The 18,249-nt window shown below is 31.4% G+C and overlaps 3 protein-coding genes across 3 annotated transcripts; 2 read left to right on the top strand and 1 right to left on the bottom strand.

Annotated features, from left to right (window-relative positions):
• Positions 1 to 2,587: 2,587 nt before the first annotated feature.
• LOC144838380 (uncharacterized) lies at positions 2,588 to 3,261 on the top strand. The gene is made up of 2 exons (XM_078693719.1): positions 2,588 to 2,612; positions 2,822 to 3,261. The coding sequence occupies exon 2, from the start codon at positions 2,824 to 2,826 to the stop codon at positions 3,259 to 3,261; it is 438 nt and encodes a 145-aa protein (XP_078549845.1). The 5' UTR covers positions 2,588 to 2,612; positions 2,822 to 2,823.
• Positions 3,262 to 4,139: 878 nt separating this feature from the next.
• On the bottom strand, positions 4,140 to 13,317 carry LOC144837527 (golgin subfamily A member 7-like). The gene is made up of 5 exons (XM_078692699.1): positions 13,251 to 13,317; positions 11,392 to 11,517; positions 10,545 to 10,697; positions 7,531 to 7,632; positions 4,140 to 6,414 (listed from the first exon to the last, which is right to left on the bottom strand). Exons 1-5 carry the CDS (start codon positions 13,278 to 13,280, stop codon positions 6,376 to 6,378), a joined length of 450 nt encoding a protein of 149 aa, XP_078548825.1. The 5' UTR covers positions 13,281 to 13,317; the 3' UTR covers positions 4,140 to 6,375.
• Positions 13,318 to 14,784: 1,467 nt separating this feature from the next.
• On the top strand, positions 14,785 to 18,083 carry LOC144837523 (fatty acid desaturase 6-like). Its single transcript, XM_078692691.1, has 2 exons — positions 14,785 to 14,819; positions 15,710 to 18,083. Exon 2 carries the CDS (start codon positions 15,734 to 15,736, stop codon positions 16,808 to 16,810), a length of 1,077 nt encoding a protein of 358 aa, XP_078548817.1. The 5' UTR covers positions 14,785 to 14,819; positions 15,710 to 15,733; the 3' UTR covers positions 16,811 to 18,083.
• Positions 18,084 to 18,249: the final 166 nt, after the last annotated feature.

Raw genomic sequence — 18,249 nt, 5'->3', positions numbered from 1 at the left:
ATCCCTGTACTAATAATAGTACAGGGATTTTTTCAAAAAATCACCAAAATACGCACTTTTTAAAATACTATTATTATGCATTAATATTGCTATATATGTGCATATATTGCGTTATAATTATCTTATAGAGTGTTTGTAACCATTTATGTAAAAAAATAAAAAGGTAGAAATTTGGCTATTTTTCGGAAAAATTCCTGTACTAGGCCTATAGTACAGGGATTTTTTCAAAAAATCACCAAAATACGCACTTTTTAAAATACTATTATTATGCATTAATATTGCTATATATGTGCATATAGTGCGTTATAATTATCTTATAAACCTATAGTAACCATTTATGTAAAAAAATAAAAATGTCGAAATTTGGCTATTTTTCGAAAAAATCCCTGCACTATAGTACAGGGATTTTTTTCAAAAAATCGCCAAAATACGCACTTTTTAAAATGCTATTATTATGCAATAATATTGCTATATATGTGCATATATTGCGTTATAATTATCTTATAGAGTGTTTGTAACCATTTATGTAAAAAAATAAAAAGGTAGAAATTTGGCTATTTTTCGGAAAAATCCCTGTACTATAGTACAGGGATTTTTTCAAAAAATCACCAAAATACGCAATTTTTAAAATACTATTATTATGCATTAATATTGCTATATATTTGCATATATTGCGTTATAATTATCTTATAGACCTATAGTAACCATTTATGTAAAAAAATAAAAAGGTCGAAATTTGGCCATTTTTCGAAAAAATCCCTGTACTAATAATAGTACAGGGATTTTTTCAAAAAATCACCAAAATACGCACTTTTTAAAATACTATTATTATGCATTAATATTGCTATATATGTGCATATATTGCGTTATAATTATCTTATAGACCTACAGTAACCATTTATGTAAAAAAATAAAAAATGTCGAAATTTGGCTATTTTTCGAAAAAATCCCTGTACTATAGTACAGGGATTTTTTTTCAAAAAATCGCCAAAATACGCACTTTTAAAATGCTATTATTATGCAATAATATTGCTATATATGTGCATATATTGCGTTATAATTATCTTATAGAGTGTTTGTAACCATTTATGTAAAAAAATAAAAAGGTAGAAATTTGGCTATTTTTCGGAAAAATCCCTGTACTATAGTACAGGGATTTTTTCAAAAAATCACCAAAATACGCACTTTTTAAAATACTATTATTATGCATTAATATTGCTATATATGTGCATATATTGCGTTATAATTATCTTATAAACCTATAGTAACCATTTATGTAAAAAAATAAAAATGTCGAAATTTGGCTATTTTTCGAAAAAATCCCTGCACTATAGTACAGGGATTTTTTTCAAAAAATCGCCAAAATACGCACCTTTTAAAATGCTATTATTATGCAATAATATTGCTATATATGTGCATATATTGCGTTATAATTATCTTATGGACCTATAGTAACCATTTATGTAAAAAAATAAAAAGGTCGAAATTTGGCCATTTTTCGACAAAATCACCAAAATACGCACTTTTTAAAATACTATTATTATGCAATAATATTGCTATATATGTGCATATATTGCGTTATAATTATCTTATAGACGTATAGTAACCATTTATGTAAAAAAATAAAAATGTCGAAATTTTGCTATTTTTTGAAAAAATCACCAAAATACGCACTTTTCAAAATACTATTATTATGCAATAATACTGCTATATATGTGCATATATATCTTATAGACCTATAGTAACCATTTATGTCAAAAAATAAAAAGGTCGAAATTTGGCTATTTTTCGAAAAAATCGCCAAAATACGCACTTTTTAAAAAACTATTATTATGCAATAATATTGCTATATATTTGCATATATTGCGTTATAATTATCTTATAGACCTATAGTAACCATTTATGTAAAAAAATAAAAATGTCGAAATTTCGAAAAAAAATCCCTGTACTATAGTACAAAAATACGCACTTTTTGAAAATACTATTATTATGCAATAATATTGCTATATATGTGCATATATTGCGTTATAATTATCTTATAGACGTATAGTAACCATTTATGTAAAAAAATAAAAATGTCGAAATTTTGCTATTTTTTGAAAAAATCACCAAAATACGCACTTTTTAAAATACTATTATTATGCAATAATACTGCTATATATGTGCATATATATCTTATAGACCTATAGTAACCATTTATGTCAAAAAATAAAAAGGTCGAAATTTGGCTATTTTTCGAAAAAATCGCCAAAATACGCACTTTTTAAAAAACTATTATTATGCAATAATATTGCTATATATTTGCATATATTGCGTTATAATTATCTTATAGACCTATAGTAACCATTTATGTAAAAAAATAAAAATTTCGAAATTTCGAAAAAAAATCCCTGTACTATAGTACAAAAATACGCACTTTTTAAAATACTATTATTATGCAATAATATTGCTATATATGTGCATATATTACGTTATAATTATCTTATAGACCTATAGTAACTGACGAAATGTCAGTACAGAACAAAAGGTAAGGCAATGTCGCCGGTCAAGGTGACACTTAATCTCACTTGGAAAGAACGGTCAACACACCAATCGAGTTGACAACGCAGCAGGTAAGTTATACTGTATTATTATAATAGTTTAAATTATATACATTTCCACTACACTTCCCTACACTACACATGTTTCAGTTAACTTTAGGCAAGTAGGTACGGAAGTTTAGAAATTAATTTGACAAAGAGACCGTGTTTTAGGCCTAAATGCTACGTACTAAGCAATATCTAGTCTTTATTATACTGCTGTAATTATTATCGCATAATAGGTATGGAAGCACAGACCGTTACATTATCCGACGTCATTGCAGAACTGGGCCTCGAAGGACACGTAGAAGGGGGTTATTTCAAAGAAACATACCACTCGGAAAACAGCTCAGCAATATATTTTCTCTTATCAAAAGACAGTCAACATAAATGGCATCGCATTATTGGTAGAGACGAAATATGGCACTTTTACGCCGGAGGTCCCCTTGAGGTCTCCGTAGCAAATCCCGACGGTGTATTACTGGGAAGACACGCTCTTGGTCCGAATTTATCGCAGGGTCATAAAGTTCAGTTGATGATTCCAGCCAATCATTGGCAGGTGGCAAAGTGTCTTGACGGCTGTGATTGGACGTTAGTTGGTTGTACCGTCAGTCCTCCTTTCGAGTATGAACACCTTGAGTTAGCAGGACCAGATTTTAAAGTATCAGAAGGTTTGTGTTAATATCAAATGAGTTAATTAATGCCGTATGTTTGTTTAAAGATGTATTGTCCCCCCAAAAAAAATCAGACTTTGAATAGGTTATTTTGTAGTTTTATTAATAAAGTTAATCACTTCCGTAGAAAAAAAACACGAAAAAAATAATGTTTTCACTTATAAAATAACATATAAATGGTTAAATTCAACCAAAAACCCATTGGCTGGCAGCCAATTTGACCATTTTTTTCTTTAAATTACAGTTTTTTTAGATAAATAAATTTTGTTTAGATCCAATTTTTGTTCAAAGTGGATAACTATTATGTGACATTAAAATGGCATATTCAACAAAAAAATTGTAAAAATTATTTTTCAGGGGGACAATACATCTTTAATTGATTGGCAAAGTACAACAAATAATAAATAAAATGTGAATATATACTAGCGTTCTATAATCCCATTAATATCGTTTGCCGTTATCCTAAATAATAAAGGTTATTGGATAACAAAAGGATGCTAATTTGAATGTATACAATTGCAGGTACTAAAAACTAAATGTGAAATCAAAGGTTTAACAGTCAACACAAGGTCAATCCGTCAACACAAGGTCAATCCAGGACTCTTTTTCCTGTGAAGGAGGATTATGGGATTTAAAAAGCAAGTCCTTGAAAGAATACAGTTTAGTTTAAGAATGGGTTAATACAATGGAGTTGTAAAATAACTCCCTCTGGTTCATACATTATCCTTTGGTCTTCTGGTTGCCAGTGCAGTTGAAGCCAGAAACAAACCAATCACTATGTTATGATGTCTTCAGTATAAAAACAATGATCGTTATTTTATGCCCTATATTAAAATAACAATTCCCAATGCGAATAAACAAAATGGAAATACACCATTGCTATTTTAAATGAAGTATTTTATATTCACTTTTAATATACAAGAGATGAGGAAAATACCTTTTGACAAAAAAGACAATAAAAAGATGTTTTCTATTTTACACAAAACCTACGCCGATGTTCAATATCATATCTAGCATTTCACTATTTTAAGGTAGCTTAATTGTTATATAAATTACTTAATTTAAATGTAATTATTATATTTAATAAATTAATACAGAATTAAAACAGTAATAAAATCAATAATAATGTATAAATTATATTAATAATAATATTAATTTATTATTTGATTTTATAAATATTAGGTGATCAAAGTTAGCTTATGATACCATAGATCTAGTTCATCGATACCATAGACCTAGGTCATTGATACCATAGACCTAGGTCATTGATACTATAGACCTAGGTCATTGATACTATAGTACAGTATCCTTTTATTTTACACCAGGATTTTATACTTTTAGAATTACCTTTTTTTTTGTTAAAAATATCGTATACTTTGTTATAATTAAATAATTACTACTACTATTATTACTACTATATTTCCATGAATGTATTTACAAACATATAACAAATGAAGGTTATAGGCTAAATACTATCAATGATTACATTTGTTATGTTTAATTTATGTAGCAGTTATTACCAAGGATTTAGAATCAGGGAAACCACATCATGTCATTTAATAAGTTTCAATTATACTGTACTACATATATACTGCATAATGAATACCTTTGTTTAAACAAGTAAAATATACAAGAAACTGTTACTAATTCTGAATTTTTTTAAGTGATATTTAGAATATATATTCAAATTCACCAATCATATTCATACCACTATAATATGCAAATTTGTGTTTATAGTATAATACAATATGCATGCACATTTACTTGTGTGCATATAGTATACTCCACGCACACAAAATGTGTGCATATAGTATATTGTAACCACGCATGTTTACTTGTGTGCACTATATGTATGCAAATTTACTGGTGTGGATAGTATATTCAATGCACACCAAATTGAATGTGTGCATATAGTAAACATGTACATTTACATGTGTGCAATATATGTATGCAAATTTACTTGTGTGCATATAGTATACTCTATTACTTGTGTGGATAGTATATTCAATGCACACCAAATTGAATGTGTGCATATAGTAAACATGTACATTTACATGTGTGCAATATATGAATGCAAATTTACTTGTGTGCATATAGTATACTCAATGCACTATGTAGCTAAACACTATTAATCTGCGAAAAAGATTGTACAGATGCTGTTATATGTCAGAGAACACACTACAAAATACACAACATTACAAGGCAGCTGCTTCAAACACAGGGCAAAGTACTGAGTTGGGTTCCTCCAGTGGTATACCTACCACCTACCATTATCAGATCAAAGCCTTTCAAAACACCAGATGTATTGAAAATACATGCACTCACAGTAATATAAGACAAATCCGATCAAATATAATATAAAGATATACACGTTATTCATGTGACCACACCATCACCTGATGATGAACTATGACCATTCATGTGACCACACCATCACCTGATGATGAACTATGACCATACTAGTAAATATTTTATTTAGACATCCCAACATTTTCAATGCCTTGTCCATTGTGATAAAATTAAATTTTGGTCCTTAATCAATGTTGCAAAATCCCTATTTTACCAGAGCCACTAGTTTAATTTAATTTTGTTTAATTAATGTTTAATTAGTGTATATTAATTATTTAAATACTTGTTACACACCTTTTATCTGTAACAAATCTAGCCATCATTCTTTATCAAATTCTATAAACATTCCAAAAATACACACGGTAAACACTGTAAAAAAACTCTTCAAAAATGAAAGCACATCCCTCTTGGGAACCTTGAAATGCCCTCGTAAAATTCCCCACCCACACTCCAAAATATCTCCACCCACCTTCCAAAATATCTCCAACTACACTCCAAAATATACCCACCCACATATCAAACTTCCCCAACAGACATATACTATACCAAACTTTCCCCATAGTAGAGATACTACTGTATGACCTCTATAGTAGCACATAAATATAATAAATATTTATAATATATTGGTATGACTGCATAGTAAGTTATAAATTACAGACAAATTGTACTTATCTTCGGGACATACTCTTTTTATATCTTTTCAAGGTTCTGTTGAACTTAGACATCAAAGGGGAAAAAAGGAAGTATAAATTATTAGATTTCTATTGAAGACTTCAACAGCCACGATCTTGAGGAAGAATTGAGATCTCTATCTGTAAATAAAAATGTTAAGGAACATACAACTTAATCTTAAAGTCATCTGTTGGATGTCTGGGTCGTCAACTCACCACAATAGATATTAGGGACTTACGAGACACGACAGTTAGGGGAGGACGACGAATATCCTATTTTGCTAGAGCGTAAAAACTAAATTAGTTAGTTAAATTAGTTTAAATATTATTTAGAGTTTTGAAAATTCCACGTTTAAGTGTAATTTGAACTGTATATTTAAGGTTATATGTACATTATTTCTAGTCGTTCTCCGTAAACGGGAAAATGGCAACTTTATCATCCTCAAAAAGTGAAGATAAAGCTCATGCATAAATTATTTATGAGCACCGTCCTGTGTCTTCCCGTTCCTATTCAGTACAGTAGACGAAGAACAAACATTAAATCGACCAAATAAAAAAAGTATAGATAATGAAAACCGAATGGTGTATACTGGGCTTATAAACATGCGCAGATTAAACTTCAATATTTATATATTTCAACAATATTTTACAAGGGTGGCACATCCAGCAAAAGCTGATCCTTAAGGACCAATGTTAAATCGAACCAATTACAGTCTTTATACTAAACGGAATGCTTATATGCATATTAACATTTTGTTTGAATTATTACCTCTCCTTCAGTCTTATCTCGTGCCCCAAAATTAAGTTGATTATTTTTTTTTATTATTCATACGAATTGAACAACTCGCCAATTACAGGATGGATAAACTATTTTATAATTGATCATGCTTAGGGAGTGGAGTTGAAAGAGTCGTGAGCTACAACCTTGGCACTAGGTCAGGATTAAACTCTGGACCTAGACTAGGTTGTAGACCAAAATTAGTAAAAAGATACATTTTTTGGCACATATGGCATTTCATACGTATACATATTTTCGGTCTAGGAAAATGGTGCATATGATTATCCGGTTGACTAGTTTCAGCCTCATACGATTGGCTACTCACTACCCTGGAATTGGAAGGCAAGCATGTTTAACCACCAAGCTACAGCTCCACTACTCTCCTTGAGTTGGAAGCATTTTTGTTACACTTCCAAATACCAATCCTAATAATAGTTTGCATAGCTGTTTGTAGCTAAATGTTAATATTTAAAGGATACGACTCTGAGACCTCGTTCAAATGGATCTGTAATGAGAAGCCCTCTTGGTACATATATTTCATCGTTCTGTTGTTGTATGAACCGAGCTGCTTGTTTCAAGCACTGAAATGAGAAGATTACCAATTAATTAATTGAGATTGAACGAAGACGCAACACTGATTGCAAGTCTCCTCCCGTTTCTTTTTGGAAAAGAGGCTTTAATCTCATTGACTCGTCCTTCGGATGGGATATTATTGTCACACTATTGAGCTCTGTCTACACTATCAAACACTAGTTTGACAAAAAATGTGTGGCCAAATATGGTAGTGATATGCCCAAATATGGTAGTGATATGCCCAAATATGGTAGTGATATGACCTCATCATCATCACCTGCCAGTATAATGTGCTGTTTATGGTTGTGGGTGCTATTCTCTGAGGCAGTATATAAGAAGTATTTAAGTATGTCTGTTGTCTGAAACAAAAATTGAAAAAAACGAAGTTGATTATTAGCATCTGACGGGAAAGGAGTTATCACAATACAATTTAGTGTTTGGCTGTGCATTGTTCAATCAAAGAGTTCCAATTTGACATGACCTGTCAGTGTAGTAATTAAACTGCCACTAGTCTGTGTTTATTAAATTATCTATTTCCTTAATTATTCACAAATTCAATAAGCCATAAACGAGTGACACCCGAAGATCCAATTTCAGATAAAATGATGATGTGATTATTATAATTATTGTCTAAATTTCATTTTTCATTTAATAAATTTCTCAATATTTTATATTTTTTGATGAGCATAGATGATGTCTATGGCATGAAATAAAATGATTCAGTGGACAAAAATAAGCAATAACTACTGTATCCTTATTATATTACAGATTTACAGTAAATTGCAAATATGCAATAATGATATTAAATGATTAATTATTGCCAAGGGTAAATAATAAATGAAATCTCAGGGGTTCAAGCAACATTATCAATAATAAAATGTATTCATAAAATGACACTGTCTGGAGAAAGTGAGAAAACATGACCAGTTTTTGAGAGGCCACTTCAGTTAAGGATTTGCACAAAATGGGCATGGGATTGGGTATTGTTTTTAGGAGTGAAATTCTAATTTATACGTAAATTCACCTTTTCACTGATTGAGTAGTTATATTTATATTTGACCCCTGAGCTGTCGTAACGAACGAAAGATCAGTGTCATAAAAGGTGGCTGCCACTAATCTTTTCATGGATCAGACATATGGAGATGTATACCGCGTACGATACGAAAGCATAACTCTGTAGAAAAGGCCCTAAAACAGTGTTTTCTTTGTCCTTAGCTAGGAATGCATATTTTGTTGTTAAGGTATGCTACATTGTAGGTATGATCAAGGTGTTCAAGTACAGTAGTGTACTATCTTATCATAAAGGTTTAGCCCTATACCCATTATGTATACAACACAGCTCAAAGGTAAACTACTACTGATAAATATCTAAATATAAATGCATCTTTTTCTCATTAGGTTGGTTATAATTTTAGCTTTTCAATGCATTGTCATTTAATTACTGAATATAATTAACACAGCAATTAATTAGTAAATCTTTAACGAATGTGTAGGTACTTTAGTAGGGGCTAAACATATTCACTGTCATCCATATATATTTATATAAAGCAGTAGATTATGTATAATCTATGCTCATAAAAATAAATAAACGTGTAGGTACTGTAATAGGGGCAAAATATATTCTCTGTCGTCAGTATATATTTATATAAAGCAGTAGATTATGTATAATCTAAGCTCATAAAAAATATATGATCCAGTCTTCAAGCTAGATATTTATTATCACTGTAAAATCCATCTAACCCCAAAGGAAAGATCATCAATAATAAAAACATTTGCTGGCACAAACTAATTCACTACGCAGTTAAAACATCTTGTTTGCTTGCAAAATATCAGAAAGAATATTTTCAAAAGTCCAATTAATGGTTAAGTTATGTTTTAGACATTAAAATATCAGAATTTTTGATGTATTAAAAAATGTACTATTAAAAAATGTTTTTATAATGTGCGTTACTGAGCTGTTGAACAGAAAGTTAATAATAATGATTACAGTATTCACAGCAATAGCAATACTTCAGTATCCATGTTGTTTTTTTTAGAATAGAATAGTTTAATTGTGTGATTTCACGTTATTTGGAAATTTGTATTCAAAAAATGACAATGACAATTAGGATATTGTATCAAAGACAATATAATGGGATAGGTAGTGAATATATTATTTAATTTGTATGCATGGCTCATAATGTCCTAACACATCCAAGCTCAAAGTATGTATTTGTAACCCATTATTAATGAGAAAAAGGCGAGTACAATTGTTTTACTTGGTGCAATATTTTTTGTATTTGGATGGTTTTTTTAAAGGGGCAACTGACTCTTTGAGTTATAGTAATTGTTTTGCTTTAGTTGTCCCTGACCATTGTGCTTTGTTTCGTTTTGTATTATTTAATGTTTAAATAAATGAAATGAGTAATTAATTTAAGGTAAAACACCAGTCATAAGCGAGTGGTTAAAACAGCAGAAATGTAATCCATAGTCATAATATGAACTCGAGGCTCACTTGCTCTATGTTTCTGGTAGAAGATCAAGTCTTCTTCCAGTGTTACACATAAAATATTATATCTTTTAAGGCGAGTAGGGGGTTATCCCGGGATGCTTGTTCCCACATAGAAACTATGGAAAGATGATAGAGCACCTGAATTGGCAGCACTGACATGACCCTTAGAAGAGAAGCATGTAGTTGAAAAGTGTAACATCTTAGTCCACACTGCCATGAGAAATGATCGTTGGAATGGTGCTATAATGAATATTATCATCATAAAGCTTTGTGTGATGTGCCCATATATGGACATTATGATGTCATATCACTACTGTACCATATTTGGGCATATCACTTCCATATTTGGGCACATCACACTTTTTTGTCACACTAGTTTGATAGTGTAGACAGAGCTTTATTCAAAATGACATTGTATAGTGTTAATACCTTCTCATAGTGAGTTTCCATACACAACAGTATTGTATAGGCTGTAAGACAGGCGAAGCATCCTTCACAGTACGTCACAGCTCCATACTTCTCAGCATCAGCATAAAATTCATTCAAGCGGTTCACAGTGTGTTCAAATAGGTGCCTGTCAATCTGTAAGAAAAGGATACAAACATTTTTTGTCTCTTCTTCATAATAATAATATTTCAGGCTTAAGCTCTGTCTACACTATCAAACTAGTCTTATGTGCCCAAATATGGTAGTGATATGCCCAAATATGGTAGTGATATGACATCATCATGTCCATATATGGGCACATCACATTTTTTTGTCACAGTCATAAAGTTTGATAGTGTAGACAGAGCACATTATGTGCTTAACAGAAAGGTAAAATGCCGAAAATTTAAGTATGAGTAAAAAAGGCGAGTTTCAAACCTCGCTTAAAATAACTCTCCTGACAAATATAGATATATATAAATCTATAATATAGATATTGGCCAAAAATTATCCTTTTTTTATTGGTTTGGGTTTAAATGATGATTTTACTTACAGTTAGTAAAGAGGAACATGTCAGTGTCCATTCAGATTCAGTCCTAGTGCAGGTATAACCCCTAAAGCTTGGTCTACACTATCAAACTTTACGTGACAAATAAATGTGATGTGCCCAGATATGGACATGATGCTGTCATATCACTACCATATTTTGGCGTATCACTACCATATTTGAGCATATCACACTTTTTTTGTCAAACTAGTTTGATAGTGTAGACAGAGCTTAAGTCTCAAGCAGTAGAATCTATCCTTTCAGCTCAGCAACTACTATAATGGAACACACAATGGCACTCACCTTGTCTACCAACTCTGTTGGGAGTTTGCTTTGGAACTTGACAGACGTTCCACCAGAATAGTCTCTCTGGACAAACACCTTTCCAATAGGATGAACATTTGGTCCTACCTTCTCCATTGGGATTCCCTATGGAAGACAAACACTTTTTTTTTAAATCAATCTCCAATACCATTAAGAAACTTGTTATATAACACAAAATAAAAATTACAAATGATTGAAATCTATCTTGTCACTGTGTTTGTCACAATTTTATCTTCTGTAAAGTGATTATTAAAATTCATAGAAGAAAATAATAATCCAATTTATGGTAACATTATGTTACTAATCTTAATCATACTTTTACACACATGCAACAATAGAGATACTGTATTAATAAAGAACCTGAGAGGTTGCGCAATATTTTCGTGAAAAACAATGTGCACTGTTCATCACCTAGAGAATAATAAGGCAGGAGATGTGTTTAGTCTAGAGACGGATTTGGGAGTTAACCTAATCTGCCCCAATATATGGATGACAATTTGAAACTATAGATTCAACAGGAGTAACGGTTTGACTGAGAGTGATCTGTTTTTTGTTTGTTCAGTATATTACACAGAGGCGCCTTACAAGATGGAACCACCTTAGCTTCAAGGCGCCTCAGATTAACAAATACAACATTTTAAAACAACTAACAGAAACATCAATCAAATCTTCCAGAATTAACAAGAAATTGTTGTACATAATAAAATTATAAAGCATTTTCACAATTCGAAAGAAGATCGAAACCAAAAATAAAAATTTCACTTAAAAAAAAAAAAAAATCTGAGTGATCTGTTATTGTATGTATGTATGTATACATTCATCTTTAAGGTAAACTTGATTGATGTATGTATGTACAGTATGCTACTGTTGTACACTAAGCATGATAAACATACACACATACATAATAACTAAGGTTAAAGGTCAACCAGATATATAATATTTTCCTATCATATGGTTTTCCAATTATGCAGACTAAAAGAAATTAAGTCAGTACAACATGGCCAATATATAAAATGTATTTAATGAGATTACAGTTAAGTTATTACTATCAATACATTTTTCTAGAGAACATGCAAACCTTACACAGTGATTCAAGGTACAGTAGGTCCTAAATTAAGAAATTTGGAAAGTTAATAATTACCAAGTCACTTAAACACTTAGACGACTATAATCAGTTTAAAGGCACTATATTTCAAACAATGTTATGATACCGATTGATGTGAAGCGCCGCTGATTATAATTAAATGTTGTATAAATGTGCGCTATACAATAATAATAATAATCAATATACACATTACAGTTCATGTTTTTAATAATACCAGGGAGTTGTTTGTTATTAGACTCTCTGATAATACTTAAAGAATATAGTAGGCCTAGACCTATTTATTCTCCAAAACATTAAGCAAAAGTTGTTTAAAAATAAAATTACAATTATTATAACAAAAATTGAATAGCCATCATGATAGATCTGTGTAGGCTAGGCTATACTGTTAATACTACTAAAGGCCCAGACCAAAGTAATTATTAAGGGGATGCAAAATAAGTTGATACCGGAAGCAAAAAAGAAAAAAAATCTATGCTAGGCCTAATTTATCAAGTGGGTTCCCATCGAACATCAAATCAACCGCACTCACAAGTCACATTCTGCAGGCAACAAAAAGTTCATCGAAGCGATTCGACGGCCTAGCAAAATCATTAAATTCCAAGAAAGGAACAATGATTAAAATATTCAAACGTTATGGATATAACTTTAAACATATACGTTTCAAGTAAAAACGATCTAAATAAATGAAAACACATTTTTACATAGAATTTAAGAGGAAAATTAAAATACTGACCTCACGGTTGTTCGCTGCAGCAGCAGCCATAGCGTAAATATTATTGTTACAACATCCGGGCTCTTTGTGTGTCTTCAGGATATACGTATGAAACGCCAACGGCGCTGTGATAAACACCCGTAGCGGGTGGCGCTAGCGGGTGATGGGCGAACACACCACCAAAATATTTAAATCTATGTCTTCATGCTGTAATCATTACTTCCCTTTTTATGCATTTTAATTATTTCAAAAAAATGAGCACAGCTAGCAAAAGCATAAATAATATTCATTTGCAAAATTCATTATTATGAATTTTGTAATTTGATATATATTACAGAAAAATTATGTATTTCATGAAATATTCTACACTTGCTAAAACCATAGTCAATAGAAAGTAAATTCATAGAAGTGTTGCGTTACTATTACGGAAGCCCGTTACTGCGTATAAAATATTTCATATTATATTTATTTTATTAATTAATGCTGTTTGGTATACAAAATTTAGTAAAGTTTTCTTTTTACATGTGAATGCACCGTGTGTCGCTATTGTGCCGCCGATCGATTGTAAAAATGAAGAAAACTTACTAAATATCTTTTAATTAATAAAATATAAAAGGTGGCGCCCCGTATTACCAACAAACAGAGCCATATATATAAAGAGTTACGACATTGGATTATAGTCACGTGATATGCAGATCAATTTGTGTCAAACTTGTCTCCGTTATTGCATGTAAAGTATAGGAGCAAGAAAATACTTTAAACTTTTTCTTATATTTAAAAAAATGTAATTGCACATTTTACGGTGAAATATTGATGTGCACAGCGTACATAAGTACTTGCGGCAAAGAATATTGCGCGCGCGTGCGCTAATACATTATAAAGTTCGATTGATTGATTTTGGAACGAAACATCCCATAACTACGTCCTATTAATAACAATTATGTAATATTTTCAATTCATAATGCATGTTTTGATGACTAAATAAAATAATAAAGTGTCGTGGATATATTTGTTAATATATTGAATAGGGTATGAACAATATTAAAATAATAAAGGCAAATTATTACAAATGAAATGATGAACGAGTCTCTGAAAGTTTGTGTCAAAAACACACAGAGAGCCATATACTGTATAAAAAGAGGGGTGAATTTGTGTGTTTTTTGTATTGGTTCATGCTTTGATGTATCCTGACTTGCATGTAGGCCCTAGCATTTATTCTTTTGTTATTATAGACACAATATATATATGTTACCAAATTAATACCATTAATAAAATTAATTACTAAAATAAAAACGGAATATAAGCGTTATTTCATAGACAAAAAAATCTAAAAATAATGCATGAACTATAGGAAAACGCTATACAAAAGAAACGCGCGCGCCCTCAGCGTGCGAATTCTTTGACACAAAAATGGCTTCTAATTTTCAATGTCGTAACTCTTTATATATATGGCTCTGCCAACAAATCAAAGATCTTATATACTAGTAGTATCTTTGCAACAAATTTACTGTACAATGAGGGCGTCCTATACATTTGTACCATCAACAATAAAAGACGGGAGGAGTGGTGTTTCCCAACAATGCAATCCAGGTACGTATTTATTTGACAGTTATATCAGGGCCTGGTTATATAGGCCGTAGGCCTAGATTTTTTTTATGCAAAGTAAATTGTATGAATAGTTATCAACATACTTTAGTGTCAGACCAGGGAAGAGTGAAATTACACATTTCACTCTTCTCTAATCAGACTAAAATAAAAGCATACCTCTAGCAAGAGAGAGCCTACAGTCTACTAGAGGTCTAGTATGCCTACTACAGTACTATACTAAAAGTAAAACTAGCCACGCCTGCTACTAGGGGCCTAGGCTAGAGGCTATGTCTACCTTGTTAAAGCTAGAACGGTATTAGCCTTCTTGGCCTATATTACTGTTACTAGGCTAGTAACTAGTATATAGTAGTAGTAGTGTATAGTAGTGGTATGGTGGTGCAACTCAATCATTCCCGGCCGGCCCTCTCCCACCAACCCGTATTGGGTGGGAGAGGGGTGCAGAGCCTAAGAAACAATTATTAATGTTTTAGTGTACTATACTATAATAATACAATTTCTATAGAAATACTTTTGCACTTCTGTTTTTGTATATATATATCATATATATACTGTATATCAATAATAAATATGCTTACAAAATTATAACAAATGTATTATTAATAATAATAAAACAATGTACGTGCATCTTATACTGTAATACATGTTTGCTATTTTTAGATGAAAACAAACAATCCTCTTGATTGGTTAATGATTGACGTTAACTACGGATTTCGTCATCCTGTTCGGTAATTGACCAATCAGAGATAAGATAAGCCATTGATATTATTGCTATGATATCTCTCTACCTAAATATAGCCATTGATATTATTGTTGTTATGATATCTCTATACCTAATATCTCTGTGAAATAATGTTGTAACCTGTCTTTTTCAGAGGTTGAGTGTTGCACCTTCAACCATGCCAGGTGTCAGTCTTCGATCCGGTAAACGCCTTGCTGCTGCTGCTACTGATGAAAATAAAAATGAAGAACAAATGGAATTGACACGCAATAAAAGCTTACAAGAGCTGAATAGGAAGGTGAGAGAGAAAATAGAAAAGCTGAGCTGGTGGCAATGTTACGGCGTGGATTGGACAGTTATTTGTTTAATATATTCTCTCCTGCCAGTAAGCTTATATTTGCTTGCTTCTCCAAACTTTTTGACATACATACTAGGTTTAGTATGCTTTGGACTTGTTCATGGAGTCAATTCCACTCGCTGCGCTCATATGGGAGCCCACAACGGATTGTGCCGTTCGAAAGGATGGAATATATTCTGGCGTTACTTCTTTAGCGAGTTCTGTGCTTTGTTCTCCGTAGAAGTCGGCATGGATATTCACGTAAAAGTTCACCATCCGCACACGAATGTTATCGGTCTTGGCGATTCAAGCTCTTGGCGGGTGCCACAACTCCCACGCTATGTTTACATGTTTTTTGCGCCTTTATTTCTGCCATGTCTTTCACCGCTTATTTCCGTAAAAAGGCTCTTCCAGGCTGGGAAAATAAAATCTGCCGTAAAGTGCGCATTTATCATGTTTAGCGGACTTGCCACGTTTATCTACCTCCTTCAAGTTTTTTCGGGACTGTCTCTCGGTAAGGCTATCGTAACCTTGTTTGCATCACGAAGTCTGACAACACCGTCATACATACACGTTAACATATTCCAGCACATCGGGTTGCCAATGTACTCTCAGAAGGACCGTCCGCCAAGGAGTATCTTGATGTCTACCGGTTGTTTGAATCTGAACGGCGTCCCTTTTCTCGATGTCATCTTCGGACATTCCTTAATCAGCTGTCATTTGGAGCATCATCTGTTTCCTCATCTGTCAGACAACATGTGCAGGATTGTCAAACCTATCGTCCGGGAACACATTCTACAAAATGGTCTGACGTATAATGAAGATACGTATTGGAATAGACTTAAGCTATTTGTCAAAGAATATGATACCCTTATGGTTAATGCTCCGCCCATAACGCATTACATTGGTATTGCATGATATAACAGCATCTTATAATAATCATCATTTAACAGCCTAACAATGCAATTATCTTTATTTACCAGTCCTTTTCTCTTTGTTTGTTGACCAAATAAATATATTAATTAATTACTGGTAGTAAAGTAGAGGTACTCACCTTAGTTAGTATAAAATCGTGGGTTCAATCCTAGCCAATGTTCTCATATTAGCCATGATAGCATGATTTAAAAAGTGGTTATATTTCAAATTTATATATAATATCTATTGTTATGATAATTATCAAGGTTAGTGCCTAGAATCCTCAGGTTTTTAAGCTGAACATGAACTCATCACTAAGACGAGTGATCAGCTTAAATTAATTAATTCATACCAATGTTTGCTATCTTACAATCTAGAGCTCTGTCTACACTATCAAACTTTATATGACAAAAAAATGTGATGTGTCCAAATATGGTAGTAGTGATATGCTTAAATATGGCAGTGATATGACATCGTCATGTCCCTCTATGAGCATTTTTTAGTCACATAAAGTTTGAGAGTGTAGACAGAGCTTTATAATTTCATAAATTATGGGGTGTGCTGGTTTATATATTAATCTTTTGTGTGTGGTTTAATTATGAATATTATACGCTATGTGTTTATTGTGTGCAAAATTATTTACATAGGCACATATTTACAATTTGGTGGATTATTGGCAATATAACAAATTATTAGAGACCAAAATTTAATTCATTTTATTAATTCAAATAATAATAATAATATAATAGAAATTGCCGAATGTTATAAAGGTAATGGCATTATGATAGAAAAATTATAGAAAAGTGATATTTCAAAGCAAAGAATGACTGAACAGTTATATTATGAATTTAGTGACTGTTTATACTAATTAATATACTAAATTTGAAATTATTATATTTAATTGAACTATGCATTCATGTAATTGCAATATTGTAAGTTATTATTCAAATATATATGATATTAATGTATTAAATTTCTACATCTTGTGCTTTTATATAAACTTTTGTCAAAATATTTTATGTGCACTGGTCGTCAAATTGGTGGTTTTTTTACACTGGATTATTAATTGCAATATATGTATATAATTATACCGGTACATTGATATTTTATGGTAGTGAATTTTAATCATTTTTTACCAAAACAGTTGTTGGTTGAAAATTTTAAAGCATTGTGATTTTTGGATCAATATTCAAAGTTACCACACTTATGTGATGTGCGCCCTCTATATACTTTGATATTTTGAACACATTTTAATTCTGTCGTTCATTTCAGATACAAGAATAAATGCAGGTTTAATGTGAAGAAAATGTTTCTCTCTTTGTTCGATGTGTGATAACAGCGTACAAGGTGCATAAATCATTGCGTAATTTTGTTGTGTGCATAAAATTGAAATTATCTTATCTCGATTGCATAATTTGAACACATAGAATAAACCTCACTAC

This window comes from Antedon bifida, chromosome 3 (genome assembly GCF_963402885.1).
Source record: "Antedon bifida chromosome 3, ecAntBifi1.1, whole genome shotgun sequence".
Lineage (NCBI taxonomy): Eukaryota > Metazoa > Echinodermata > Crinoidea > Comatulida > Antedonidae > Antedon > Antedon bifida.
Note: the sequence above shows the minus strand (reverse complement) of the source record. Positions and strands in the feature narration are given on the sequence as shown.

Bases quoted from the DNA above. Each gene is read 5' to 3' on its own strand.
- LOC144837523 (XM_078692691.1), top strand. From the start codon at position 15,734: ATGCCAGGTGTCAGTCTTCGATCCGGTAAACGCCTTGCTGCTGCTGCT.
- LOC144837527 (XM_078692699.1), bottom strand. From the start codon at position 13,280: ATGGCTGCTGCTGCAGCGAACAACCGTGAG. The intron at 10,698-11,391 runs GTGAGTGCCATT...CTTTTCTTACAG, and splicing joins CAACAGAGTTGGTAGACAAG to ATTGACAGGCACCTATTTGA. The intron at 6,415-7,530 runs GTATCCTTTAAA...TTTTATTTACAG, and splicing joins TTGAACGAGGTCTCAGAGTC to ATAGAGATCTCAATTCTTCC.
- LOC144838380 (XM_078693719.1), top strand. From the start codon at position 2,824: ATGGAAGCACAGACCGTTACATTATCCGACGTCATTGCAGAACTGGGC.